The sequence below is a fragment of the Podarcis bocagei genome, assembly GCF_964188305.1.
Source record: "Podarcis bocagei genome assembly, chromosome: 2".
Taxonomy (NCBI): Eukaryota; Metazoa; Chordata; class Lepidosauria; order Squamata; family Lacertidae; genus Podarcis; species Podarcis bocagei.
Genome location: NC_138126.1, coordinates 73875317 through 73890064, shown reverse-complemented (window position 1 = coordinate 73890064; position 14748 = coordinate 73875317). Strand labels below are relative to the sequence as shown.

Sequence of the window (14748 nt, the reverse complement as noted above, 5' to 3'; positions counted from 1 at the left end):
CAAATTCCAAGGAGAAGCCTATTATAATGAACTACTAGTTTATATATTAGGCAGTCTTCTGACGCACAAGCTCCACAAACGCTCCTAGGACGACATGGATATTATTTTGTGTTTTTTTAAACAATAAAAACTCCTTATTTCCTCAGACATTTAGCAAGCAATATTTTAACTGACTGATATTCCCAGTCAGTCCATCGTGCTTTCAGTAGGGCAAAGCGTTGGATGGCTGCATGAAGCTCAAGGGCGAGATTTTGGTCTGGCTACAATCTAAGCGCCCGGAACAGGGCTGAGAGCAATCGCTGGCTGATACAATCGATTGACGAATTCACACGTGCAAGTTAATCAGGTGGCTTTAAATGGGACTTGAACTGGTCCTTGAGCCGGTTCACTCCGGCAAGCAATCCTGTGCCCTGGTCGGGCGTTTCCCTTCCCGGCAGGAGTATTGCGTTGCGTTGGGTTGCCCAAGACATTGCCAAGACCAACTGGGTTCCGTAAGAAACGCTTCCAGCCAAGAAAGGAGAAAGGGGGGCGGGCGGGATGCGTAACTCTCGACAGAACTTGTCCAAATTGTTATGCTTTATGGACAGTTACTGGGGAGTAAATTTCATTGGGTTCAGTGCGACTTAACATCCGCGCATTTTTTTTAAAAAAATGCACAGGCTCTGGTTGCATATGTCTCCAAATGAGGACAGTTGGTTAATGGATAACAAGGTAAGCCTCTATGTATGTCTACTCAGAGGTAAGTCCCCCTGAGTTTAATGGGACTTTCTCCCAGCGGGATTGCATCCTTAATACGGTATAATTCATTGCACACAAACACGTACGCGTGGATGGCAAGTTCTGACAAAGAAACTCGTAGGGAGACTTTTGGACGTTGGTTGACTTGGGACTGTGCTCTCTCCCGTGGAGGAAGCAGAGAGTTAGGAAATTAGGGAGAAACATTTTTTTTTATTATTATTTAGGCAACTTGAGCCCCCTCATTTCAGACTCACAAGCTGTATGTGCGCTGCTTGCCAAAGCAAAATATGCCCCAAGATTTCTAAGGAAAATATGTAACTGTTTTATCAAGAAGACAATGAGACTGTGGGTGGCGTTGAATGATGTGCCCATTCTCCTCTTCCAGACAACAAACAAGAACAATAGCTATTTCTATCTCCTCAGGAGAGATAAGTTCTATCTGCACAAGAAGGTGGAGCTCGGAAAATGGCTGGAAGGAGCGGGAGGAGGGAGATACTAAAAAATTGAAAGGCAGAATAAAGCTTCAAGCTGCTCTTGAGTTGGCCTACATCATTCTGTTCACTATTACGGCACGCCTTTTACTTTTAAACTTAGGCTTGCTTGGTTGTTATTTTTAATGATTTTACAGAGCGACAAACAAAATAAAAACCTAAATAAAGGGTTCCTGCCCCAAGGATATTACAGTCTTCATTTTGCCAGCAGGAAGACAACTGCGCAAAAGGAAGAGAAGCCTTCTAAAATTATGGATATTTGCATAGGAGTAAGCCTTCCTAAATGTATTGAGCTACTCCTTAATTTACTCCTTAAGGACAGCAGTCTTTATTTTACCTGTGCGTTTACATGGGTGCAGTCAAGGGTGGGGCAGGCGGGCAATTGCCCCCTAGATCAAGTAAAACAATAGAAATACTTAACCAACTGACCAATCACGTCGGTTCTGCCCCCTAACGAAAGTCCTGCCCCCCATACCAAGTCCCGCCCCTCCAACAAAAATCCTGGCTACGCCCATGACCTAATCTGAAAAAACCTGTTGTAAATTATTCTCCTATTGCACTCATAATCTTAAAATATGGGACACGACTCGCTTGTGAGTCCTCTATTTTTCCCAAGAGAGTATTAGACAGGCCCCTAACAGACCACTCTTGTGCATGTTGACTTCGAAGTAAGACCATTTTCTTAGGACTTCACTGTGCGTCTATCCTGATCTCAGGGTCAAAGAACCGTAGAGTTGGAAGGAACCCAAGTGTCATATAGTCCAACCCCCTCCAATGCAGGAAGGGTATACCTTGTAAGAAAGGAATCGACGTAGCTGTGTCCCTTTCTTGGTCTTCCTCATTTTTTGTCCATTTACATATAACCGTTCTCTCATCTATAACTGGGGGGGGGGCGGCGGGGGCTATTCTAAGCTTCGCATCAGTAGTACTGTATTCTGTTTTGGGGGGAATACTTTCTCAGTGGCGTAGCGTGGGTTGTCAGCACCCGGGGCAAGGGAAGTAATTTGCGCCCCCTAAACCGTGGATTTGAGCCCCCTAACCCTAACCCCAAGATGTTGCGCCCGGTGCGGCCGGCCCCCCCTGCACCCCCCACGCTACGCCACTGTACTTTCTGCTTCTGCATTATTTTTTTAATTTGAGAGTTACATAAATTAGTATAAAACAGCACACTGGTGGCTTGAGGTTAAATGGTTGTACCCTCCTCGACTTTGAAACCTACCAATAGCGCAATCCTAGGTCTGTTTATGCAGAAGTAAGTCTCACTGAATTCAACGGCGCTCACTCCGAGGTAAATGTGCATGGGATCAATTCACTTTGTACACAAGGAATTCGGATTAACTGGTTTGTCTGCTCAGAGCACTGGAACCCAAATAATGAAACCAGGAGGGAGGTGGAAAACATTCAATGGTGCGCCACTAACGGCGTGGGATGGGACGCGACTGGTACGTGTTGAACTCACAAAAAGCAGACAAAAGCTAATATCAGTCAATTATTAAAGCCTTAAATCGCCAACGAAGACCTCCGCGTGGTTTAAATGCAGTTCCTCGCTCAAATGCAAAGCACACAGTTCAAACCTTGCGTCCCAGGGGAGGGTGAGTGCCAGCCACGTCTCACCGAAGCCCGAAAGGCAGGAAACTAACCCCACTGATTGCCACGAGAATCTCCATTGCGCGCACTGAAACTTAATCTGTCCCGCGTGGGGGGGGGGAGAAGTTCGCATCCCGCGCCACCAAACCCAGGAGACAAAGACACTTATGCGAGCACCGCGACAGCTCCAGATGCCCATTATCTGCGGATCATTATTTGCCTGCATTTCCCGGCCAAGGAGCGCTCTATAAGGAGATCAGTGAAGTCGGTCCAAAGCTTGCGCCCTTTTAAATCTGGAAGTCCGTTCCCGTGGGAGGGTGAAGCGGGACTTCATTCCCAGCTAGCTTTGGAGAGGACTGCAGAGCCACGCCAACCAAGGGGCAGCTCTCCGATTCCCGACCTCATACGTGCTGCGAGGTATAACTGATCCTCGAAAACCAGTCCCACGGGGACTTACTGTATTTCCAAACCATTTGTTTCGGTCGCTTCAGGGCGCGAGTCCCACGAAAGCCAACTGAACCAATGCCCAACGCCTTTATTGGGGGAAATAAATGCATTTAAGGATGGGGACGTAGATATAGGCTGAAATCGAAGCCTAGGGAAGGGGAACCCTTGCGGCGGAGCGGCGGCTCTTAGGATTTGCAAGCAGCCTGCTGCTTCTTAAAGCCGCGAGTCCCTGCGTGCCTCCCCGAGACTAAGGGAGTCCCAGGGGCGCGGCTCCTCCAGGCCTCTTTCTCCCACTTGCCCAAAGCGTTATAGAAGCGTGATCGTGCCGCGTTGCCGTCGGATCTGCCCGCTCAGCTGCCTCTGCCCTCCACCAACAGCACTGGGCCTGCAGCCCCGCCACCCCGTCTCTGCGGTGGTGGTGTGCTTGTGGTGACCCGGAGGATGCCACGGGGCCGGAATCACACCGGCCCCGTCCTTGGAAGCGGACCCGTGGCCTTTGGGCCCCGCAGGCGGATCCTTCGCCGGTTGGTCTGTCCTTAGCCAGGGCGGAGAAGGAGCAGAAGGCGCCTGCCCCGCTCCAGCTGCCCCTAGCGTCCACCACCGTGGCAGCCATCCAGAGCGAGGCAGGTTTTATAGAGCCTTTTATTTTACACGGGACAATAAAACAGCTCCCTGAGCCGTTTGCCAACATAAAAACACCCCCGACGACGGAGGTGCCAATGCAAAGCGGAGGGCAACGCGCTTTGGGCTTGGGAAGCGATCGCAGCAAGAAGAAGGAGGCACTTTTTTGGGGGGGGGGTTCAGGACCCCAGAAACAGTCTCTCCCTCTCTCCGTGGGCACTTGACATGGCTAGACGACGTTTAAGCACTTAAGCGCGAGGCTGCTTTTTATTAAGGGTGTGTTGGGAGAACAAGCAGGCTGGTAGGTTTCCTCGCGCATGGCGGCCCTCAGGACTGGAGGTCAACTTCTGGCCCTTTACACAAACCACTGCCAGGTCAACACCGGCGCCCAAGCAGCGTCAGCAGTTGGAGAGGCGTCCCAGAGGTCCGAGGACCAACCCAGGCATGCGGGGGTCGCCCAGGAGGAGGAAATGGAAAGTTACAGGGGCTACAACAATAAGCTGAGGGACTTCCCCCTCTCTTGCGGGTGCACAAGAAGAGAAAAACTAATCTCCTCGCTGATCAAAGCGTATCCTGACACGTACAGCCCAACAAGCAACATCCACTCCGCTGTGTGGAGTTCAGCAACTCCCTCACAACTACCACCACTGCGTTATTGCAATCCATGAAAGGTGGGGGGCTGTGCATGACCCCCCACCTTCTGGCTTTGCCTTGCTATTTGATTCACAGCCATCCCTTTCTTCGGGCAAAATCCCTCCTTTAGCCCCATGACGGGATCCCACTCCCCTCCTTTAAAAAAAAATGCAAGGGGGACATACAACCACACAAAAGAATTTGCTCGGGAGCTTGGTCTGCAAAACTTGCCTCTGGGCGATCTATTTATTCAAGTGACATTCCAGCTTTAAGCTTCAGAAGTGGATAAATTCAAGCTAGAAAACCCAGATTAGTTAAATAAATGGGCGAGGACCACCTACTTTCTCTGTCTCACCCCCACCCTCTCTCTTCAGACGTGGCAAATGCACTCTTTCGCCAGCACTGGGACCTAGTGTGGGAGCACCATATCAGCGATCTACCTGCACGGATTTGAGAGAGTGTGTGCGTGTGTGTGGACTCGTGTGGAGCTCTGACTGTAATAGGATGAGGCATCGCGCGCTGCGCAGATGCAACGTCTTTAATATATTACTGTCCAAACAGATGATGGGACTTTAATAATAAGGCAGCGGCCCTGAACTAAACGTTGGGAGAGCTGACAAAAACGCGGGCTAAAAAACAGAAAGCTTAATTTTCCCTGACAGATACAAATGACACCCCAAGGCTTTTTCGAAGAGCAGCAACTGGCTGCCGGAACCGCCGCTGATCTCTCCCGCTCCCCTCCACCCGCCGCCTGAACATGCTTCCCAAAGCTGGGAAGATAGAAAAGCCCTTCCCTCTCCCCTCCCTCTACAGCAAAGCGAGCTGGTTTTCCGCTTGGCACCGGGACAGCCTGCCGGCCTGCCTGCCTGCCTAAGGCGCGCCCGGGTGACTGCAGGGCCCCCAGAGCGCAATGGCTGAGCCTCTCTCGGGGGGGGGGGGGCTCCGCCTCTTGTTAGGATGCTGAAGCTCTCTTGCGTCCTGATCCTGGACGTTTCCAGGAGGAAGAGAAAAGGAGATGATTGCAAAGCGCGTGAGGGAAGAAGCATCAGATAATAAGAGTGGGCAGAGCATCTGCTTTGCATGCAGTCCCGGGTTCAAGTCCCGCCATCGCCAGGCAAGGGCTGCGAAAGGCCCCTGTCTGAGCCGCTGCCGGGCCAGCCACGGGGAACCTCTGGCCCTCCAGATGTTGATGGGGTCCAGACAGCCAGGGGGAGGGTGACAGCTGTACTCCTGCGACATCTGGAGGTTCCACCGGTTTCCTCATCCCTGGTGTAGACAATAGTGGTCTGTCTTGCTATTCGTTTAAAAGGAAAGAGGTCCCACAGTTCCAGTTTCTACTAAAAGAAGCAGCCCTTGGGGCTGAAATACACGAGTGACAGCCTGGCACTTCAGTTTCGGGACAATTACATTGAATCCCATTTTGGACACCGTGAGGCTGAAGGCACGTAGCAGGGACCCCGCCCGACTCAGTGGCTTCTGAGTCGACGCGCTCCGAATCCCGGCTCTAGGTCGCACTTCGAGGCGACCACTCATTCCTTGGCTGGCCTGGGACTTTATTGCTGCAAAATCGAGATGCTTCGTTGCAGTAGAACGCGCTGCATTCCGACTTCGGCTGCAGCCCGGTCCTGTGCATGTTGAAGACACGGAATAGGATTCGCTTTCCAGGGGGAAAGAAAACGCGCATCTAATTTCCCTGTTAGGCTGCGCTGGGCACTTACACCAGAGCAGATCTATTGATCTTAGGCGGGCCCCGGAGTCCACGAGCTGCGGGTTGCTGTCTTCTTTAACAGCTCTGACTATCTTCGGAGCAGGAGAGAAGGGAAGTTTCGGAAGCGTCCGGAGGGGCAGGATAAGGAACTATAATATCGTTCCTTAGCTCGCCCCCTCTGGGAACATGCTTTTCAGATTAATTGATGGAGGAAAAGGGCAGGGGAGTTTGTTAACCAGGCTGCTCATATTACTCAGGGCATCTCTTCATCTGAACTTGGTGCGCTTTTTTCCTTCTTCTTCTTCTTTAGGGCGGAATTAAAAAATATGCCTCTGATCCAGTGTAATCAAAAGCGCAGGAACCACTAGCCTCTCTCATTCGTTAGGGACCCTTCCCAAGCTGAAAAGAAGCTGCAATCGGAGCCACTCGGGATTGTGTTTCCAACATGTATTTCCACCCCCCTCCTTGTCCTTGTTTCATTCAAGCAAGCCTCTTAATTGCTGGCAGTATTTTGCTTGGTGAGGAAGGGAGGGATGGAGGGAGGGAGGGAGGGAGGGAGGGAGGGAGGGAGGGAGAGAGAGAGAGAGAGAAACACCCCCCCCCCAAAACGGGACATTTCCTGAAAGGCTGAAGTATTCTAATAACGCACGGGGCTTTTTAATGTGCTCAGAGCAAACCCAGCCAGGAATGTTTCCTGTTTCAAACGACAAAAAATCAGACAATTACCCTTTGTGGAGAACCAACAAACCCAAGATGCCTTTAAACACAGCTAAATTGACAACCCGGTGACTCTGCTGAGGAGAACGGTCAACGACCAATATTTAATAATGGTAATTATAAACGTTTCAAGAACTTCGTCCGCGCCCGATAAAACCCCATTAAGAAAAACAGAACCCAGACAAGTGCAATCCACAAGTCAGCTCTAGAAAGTTTTATAGAAGTTTTTTTTATATAAAAAAATCTAATCATCATTATAAAACAGTTTTCACTGACTCCCCCGAATCAAAACTCTATGGAAAGTGAGCCTCGTAGAAGGCGATCCTGCACACATTGGCCCTGATGAAACCCCCGCTGGATTCCCCCTCCCCCTTGGGATCAAGTACTTGCAGGATCGCAGCACCCAAACAACATCTCCACCTTGAACATGTTTCTCTGGAAGTCAGAAAGCCATGGGACTTTATACTTCCAAGTTCTTATCAGCGTGTGCCAGCTCCATCCATTATCTTCCCTGCAGTCATGGGGTCCAGAGAGCAAACAACGTCGCCGAGAAATAGCTCAGATAGGGCTGCTGATGCCTTTGCAGTTGTATTTTTTTTTGGGGGGGGGACATCCCGCTTTATCTTAACACTAGTAGCAACTTGATTGGGGGGGGGGTGAGAGTCAAATTTTCCCTTAAAGTCTTTCTTTGGGGGGGAATGAGCCGAGTTAATCAGCAGCACACGCAGAGTTCGAGATAGCGAGGCAAGAGTAAATAAAAGAAACGCGCCTCAATTAGTGCCTATAGAAATCCGCCCAACTAAAAAAGGGCTCAATGGACTTTACTAGAGTATTAAAAGCGACGCGGAGCCTAATGCCCAGGAAGACCCCCCCTCCCCTCCCCCGCTTCCCTGCTATTCCGAATTTCTCTAGCGAATAGACACTGTCTTACCTAAATCCACATAGGGAGGGATACTCTTGGGCAGACCCAGTTCCATAATACAATCTGTGTAGACAACAAAACACACCGTAAATGAATCGCATGGGGATGCTCGTATGTGTGTGTATCTATGCATGCATGTTGGAAGGGTGAAACAGATAGATTTAGACCAAAACCACGATTGTTATTTTTTAATGGAAAAATCCACATCCAATATTTCAGCTGAATGCCTTTTCTTAAGGGCCTATACCCAAGCCACCTCCTGCAAATAGGGGACACTTAGGTCCCGCTGATTTCACTGTTTAGGCACGTGCTTAGCTCACTTTAATGGAAATCAATGGAGGAATTAGGTTTGGCGGATCACGCCTGGGATTTATTGGGAAGTCGGCTCTACTGTCCCAAGGTATGTTACGATAGCTCCCCTCCAAACAGAAAATCAAATGGCAGCGGCAAGTGTCTGACAGTCACTCTTGGAAAGCTGTATTTTAGCAGAAAGCTGCTTTCCCGCACACTGGAAAGGGAGATTTTATAAAGCGAGCGGCTGCAGTCCTATTCCCCACTTATTCTGTGTTCCTCTGAGCACGGTGCGATTTACTTCCGAGTAAACATACAGAGTCGGCTTGCATTGGCGCAATCTAGAGCCAAGAGTGGATTTCCTACTGACTTGGATATGATGCCAACCCCAAATTCAAAACTACAGAAGCTGAATATCCCGTTTTTCCGATTCTCCCCAGGGCTCCTCGTACCTGACCGAGGTTTTCCGAATGGGGCGGGGTGTTGGGGGCAACGGGAGTACGAAAACACAAGATTAGGAAACTATGGGAATTTGCAGCTGGGCGCTTTCTTATCTTAGCAAGCAATTAAATTTTTAAAAAGCCAAATAAAAGAACATTTCACCCGTCCACATAGTACTGTATTATCCAGACTGGAACTATTAAACAGAAGTAGTTTGCCACTCAATCTTAATATGTTTACTCATAAGTAAGTTCCATGGGATATATCTCCCAGGGTATGTTTAGGACTATATCTCAGGAGTGTGTGTGTGTGTGTGTGTGTGTGTGTGTGTGTGTGTGTAGATTAAAATGAAAACCACACAACCAACACCTATCTATTCCCGGCTCCCCTCACTGTAATAGTAACAAGAATTGCCAGGGTGGATAACATGCAAAGAAACCAAAGATATTAGTCTAACCTCAAATTAGTCAGGAAGAGATTCAGAACCTTGACACAGATGTGTGTACACACATATACAGAAGTGTACACCAGGTAGCTTCTCTCTCTCTTATGGTGCTACTGCCTTATTCACAACAAAGGCAACAACTGTTGACAAATGCTTGACTGATTGTTTTATTTATTTTTATTTTACTCTACAATCCATTTTAAACCCCAGTGTTGTTTGGATTTAAAATGATTATGGGATTGGCACCCAGATTTTGATTTATTTTTTAAAAAGTAATCGGCCTTGATAGAAATAGAACTTACTTCCAAGTAAAACTTAAGTCCTGAACAAGCATACTTAGATGTCAGTTCTGTTTAAATAATGTAGCCTCTTCTATGTTTTAATACCAGGGTTTACTACGGAAACTTACATAAACTCAAGTAGTCTGCCTTAAGCTGTGCAAGGAGTGCAAAGAAAGCCAAGGAACTAATTTCTAGTAAGAGGAACTAAGGATTATATTCAGCGTTTAACTAGGGCAGCAATTACTGTACATGGACGGGAAATGAACGTACATGCTTCATTATCAATAACACAAATCTCATTTAGGATTTAAGTCAGAACAGTTTTGATCGTGTATATATTTTTATTTAAATGGATATTTCCAGTTTAATAAAATAGCTTCCATTTAGGTTTTGAATGTGGACAGTTTGATTTCCTATTTATTTTATTAAACCGTTTGTTTGCAGTTTAATAACTAGAACCAACAGTTATTTCGGTTTATGTAAAAAAAAAAAGACATCGTCTTTGTAAGGCATCGGGTTTCCTACTTGATTTCTCTTTGGAGTAATGCATTCTTAGTTTTATTTGTTCTTCCTAAAGTCCTCCTAGACTTTTGGCAAATTATTCGAGTTCTGGCGGATAAATCAGCGCTCTGAAAAAATCATTTGGACCTTAAGCTCTTGTCACATGACCTCTAGAAAAATACACCTGTGAAATATTAGGTTAGCCTTTTCAACTGCATATATATATTATAATAATACTTCAGGATCAAGTAGCTGCAGCTATAAAAAGAAAATCGAATTCCATAAAAATATAACATTTATTAGCGACGTTCCGACGTGTTTCTTGTCATGCTGATCCACAACGCGCAGGAGACGAAATTGTCCCCTGCAGCCTTGACACTAGACAGCCCCGAGAACTGTCTCCCCTTGGCAAGAAGTTCTGGTTTGATTTCCATCTTTGCAGTATGCAAAATGAGGTAACCCCCTTGGAATTATATTTTCGGGTATATTTGTCAGATTTGACGAAGCGCAGGAGCCCTCGAGAATTTATACAAGGTATAAAGAAGTCAAGGACTTGCAACTTCAAGGCTAAGCCCAGGCTGCAATTAGGAAAGCCGCGGGGACGGCGGCGACTTCGACGGGGAAAAAGGCCGAGGCAGCCAAGGAGAGAGAGGGCGGGGCCCGGTCAGGGTTGCCCGGCGAGCGACAGGATCCCTCCAGACTGACAAAACCCGACGGGCGATCGGTCAAGGCGACTCCGCCAGACGGATCGTTCTGCGGGCCAGCAGATAACCTCGATTTTTCAATCGCAAGAGAAATCCCCTTGGATGTGGGGTTAGGAACTCCAGATTCCGCCCCCCGCCCCCTTTCCAGATTTAAGCACTGCCCTCTAGAGTGGTGGTGCAGGAGAACCAAGGGGGTATATAAACAACGTGGGGTTTGGGGCGGGGGCAAAGGGGAAGCCTTCCCCGAGTCTCCCAAAACGATTGAGAGAAGTCTTCGAGCTCCCCTTGGACTACAACAGACTCCGAGACCAGGAGCTCTGTGGAATCCGCAAACCGGCGACACCGGCCCGCCCCCGCGACCCGAGTAGCGAGGCGCTTACCCTTGCTCGCGCCCCGGTCTTCTGGAGCGCCTTGTATGTTATCCCAGAAGAGAACGGGCTGCTAAAATTAGGATAGCAGCGGCGGCGGGGGCGGCGGCCTCCTCTTCCTCCTCCTCAGCGCGCTCTAAGCGTCCTGCCAGGGTCCATGTCGACTCCGCTCTCCAAGCCTTTCGCGGAAAGCCGTCGGAGGGAGGCCCTTCCTTCCTTCCCTTCAGGGCGCTCCGGCCCAGCAGCAGCAGCCCTCCGCCTCCCGCCCCTCGCCTGCTCTGGTCCCCGGGCCCAGCAGGGAGCTGTGAGCAGCCGGCGCCGGGGGTTTGGCAGGTTTTCTCCCGGCGATCCCGCCGGCTCCTTCTGACGTCAGTCACCCAGGGTCCCACCACCAGCACACACGGTCGAGGAGTGGGAGGGGGGGGGGAGAGAGAGAGACCCCTCCAGACGAGAGCTGAGCCTTCCGCCGTGTATGTGTACCTTGCCCCACGCCCTCGGTTTCTCTCTCCGACCCCGGCTCCCGCTTCCTGCAGTGCCAGCGGCCTCGAAGAACGTGATCCTTCCAATCCACCCCCCTCTTCCCGAAGGGGATCACCCTTTCCGGTGCGTGTCTGCCCTAGCAGAGGGCTGGTGCCAGTTGCCGAGGAGGCAGGAGGCGGCAACGGAGAAAACTCCCCCTGCCTTTATATATATACATATGGAGAGAGCGAAAGCTAGGAGATCCTGGAAAGAGGAGGGCAGGTTTGTTGGCCCACCTTTGGCTGGGGACCCTGCCTCGCCACGCTTTGGCAGAGAAGACCTCCTTTATCGCTTGTTATTCGGCCCCCCTCCTCCAGCAAGTCTCCTTGATCCCCCCTCGCCTATTCCCCTTTCCCCAATCAGGAGCAAAACGCGGAGGCCCCGAGCGGCCCTGATGAGGCACAGGGCCTACAAATTGGCTGCCTTCGTTTCCTTCTCTCAAATTGCCCCCTTCCACCCCTTGCAGCCCCCACCCCTTGCAGCCCCCACCCCCAGCCGCCTGCTCGTTCCTTACTCGCCACGGCCAGCGACAGACAACATTAACATTTCCTTTTTCCTTTTTCTTTCCTTGCCTTCTAGGGGATGATTATTATGGAGACCCTCACCCTGGCAGTGGATAACAAGGTCTTTGCCTGGGGATTTACAGGAGCAGGACTCCCTTCTCTTGCTAGGCCTAATCCTCCAGTTTCTCAAGTTAGCAAGGCCTTTTATTAAATCGCTGAATAACAGGATACAGCAACACACAGCCGAAGAAAGGACTAATAGGCCGGTGGGGGTCGGCGTGGTGGATTGGTGGGGGTGCGTAAGAAGTGTTGCTAGCTTGCTGTTTCCTTATTGAAGCAAGAGCAAGCAAGCTCTCGATCATCCCATTGTGGCCAAGGCAGCAATCCTAAACTCTTTGCTAGGGAGGATGACCCATCGCACACATTAGAGCTTCCTTCTGCACAGGCTTGGCCCAACCTCCCCTATTTCCTGGGTTGAAGGGGACAGTGGTGAAGAGAACTATAGCTTGTTTCCCTTTTCCTTTATGGAGGCAGCTTAAGAATGATGGTAAAGTTGGTAGGGGGTTGGTGGGGGGAGCTTAGCCTGCCTTGACAAAATGGCTTTAAGCCTAAGAGTCTTCCACTCCCCCCTTTTGGAGCTGATGATACAAAGAACCACCAAATTCTAGGTTTTGTACATAAATCACAAATCCTGGTCTCGTGAGATTTAAGGCAAGGCAACTTCGGTCAAGTCAAGACTGACCCTCCTGAATTGGGGGGTGCAGAGGAGCTAGGGGCCTGTTTGGAAAACAGGGTGGTGTGGGGGGGCAGTGGTTTAAAAAAGTTGCAGTTGAGAACCTGGATTCATCACAAATCTGATTCTTAAGAACAGGTGTGCACAATGCAGTTTTTGAGCCAAACCATTTTAAGTGTAGATGATGATGATATTGTTTTCCCTCCTTTCACCTTAGGCCCCAGGGCAGGTTACAATCAAAACACATAGTTCATAATACACACAGTTCATAATATACACTACAGTCTTCAAGATACTTGCTGGGAAGTAGTGCCATTGAACTCTGCAAGATGAATTTAGGATAAGGTTACCAGATTTTTTTCAGTGAATTCGGGGACACTTTTCAACTTCAATGGATTTTGTATGGGGACTGATTTGTAAATCCAGGAACTGTCCTCGGGAAACAGGGACGTCTGGTAACCTTAATTTAGGACTTGGCGTATACGTGTTTAGGACTATGGGTGGACTAGTTTCCTTCACTAGCTACTTAATTAAAAATGGATTTAAAACAATTACACCCTTATCCCCAAATTTGTTGTGTCAACCATGATGCATACATTCCTCCAGAAAGCCACGGCAGCAGAAATGTTTAGAAAATGAGGTAACCAGCAAGCAACATACTCCAGTCTAATTAATGCACGAAGGGGTTAATGCCATAGACTATGCAGTCCCACCAGGCATAGCTATGTCACTTCCCCTCACCTTGGGAGGAAATAGGTATTCATTCCTATTGCCCCTAGTCTACCTGAGAAACTCACTATGTGAGGAGGTTTGAACTGGTTGCTGCAGCTCAACTGCTTGGCTCTCACCAGCCACTCTTGAGTTCCTATACCAATAATCTAGGAATTTTTACCACTTTGTAACTAAGCTAAGTTTTACTGCCTGTGCAAGTTTTCTGACTGATGTATGGAAAAGTACACGAACCAGATATTTGAAGAGTTTGTAAATAAACCAATTTTTAACTTACCAAACGTGTGGTCTTTTCCTATGCTGCTGGAAGGGAACTTAAGGTACTTGAAAGGACATAGTTTAAAGGTCTAACAGCCTATATTTCCACACTTTACTTGCTGCATATTTTGTAACTTTAAATCTCTGCTGGGATTCTCACAAAGCAGTACTTTTCCCAAACTTGGATTTTGGCATCTAGGAATTCTCTCATTCCCTGCTCCCCCCCCCCCCAGCATAGAATTCGTAGTGGTCTATGTGGACTAATTGCAAACTAAAATACCTGTATTTAAGAACCCTGAATCCATTATGTGGAGACAGGCTCTAGTGACATGACTGGATTTATTTCCACGCAAGCTTCAGGAGAATTGAGCGTTAGTGCTGTTACTTCTATTCTTCTTTGCCCTCTGTTCAACAAAATATGGATTTAAAGTCAGACTTGTTGAAATTAGTGGGGCTGCCATGCTAGGTGCAGTCTATCCACTCTTCACTGAAATTGGAAAAACTGGACTGTACTAAACATTGGAGTGTGGGCCCATTTAAAGAAGTAGGAGTTAGTGCACATCATAGGCACAATCCAACACAGAGTTAGGTACAGTACACATAAACCCATTGAAATCAATTAGTTAAGCAGGCCTAAGCTTAATTAGGATGAAGGCCTAGTTTAATTTACTTCTAAAAAACGGAAGGCTGCAATCTTCTGTTCACTTACCTGTGAGTAAACATCATTGATGTCAATGGGACTTGCTTTTGAGTTGATATGTCTAGGATTGTACAGTAAGACTGCTATAATATGCATATTTACTTGGGAGTAAGTCCCATTGAAGACATGCACGAGTTACTTCCAAGTAAATATGATTGGATTAAGCCTGTATGTGTAACTGGGCTTCTTACTTATTTTAATATAGTAAGATAGGGCTTTTATCTGAAATAAGTAATACTGTACATTAACTCAATAGTAATTCCGAGAAAGAGGTGGTAGAGAGATACTATGATACAAGAGAGGCAGACCCCATCTGTACTACACAGTGGCATCATAACACTAAATAGTCATGGCTTCCCCCAAAGACTCCATGGAATTGTAGTTTGTTGAGAGTGTTGAGCTTTGTTAAGA

At 48.3% G+C, this 14748-nt stretch overlaps 1 protein-coding gene across 2 annotated transcripts in view; it reads right to left on the bottom strand.

Annotated features, from left to right (window-relative positions):
* Positions 1-11569, bottom strand: part of PITX1 (paired like homeodomain 1) — a 43707-nt gene extending 32138 nt beyond the window's left edge. Inside the window, exons 1-2 of one of the 2 annotated variants that reach the window (XM_081185670.1) lie at positions 10908-11569; positions 7874-7927 (exon numbers count right to left, since the gene is read on the bottom strand). In XM_081185670.1, coding sequence (XP_081041796.1) covers positions 7874-7919 — 46 coding nt within the window. In that variant the 5' untranslated portion in view covers positions 7920-7927; positions 10908-11569. The remainder of the gene's footprint in view (positions 1-7873; positions 7928-10907) is intronic. The other variant, XM_081185672.1, reaches the window with a different exon arrangement.
* Positions 11570-14748: the final 3179 nt, after the last annotated feature.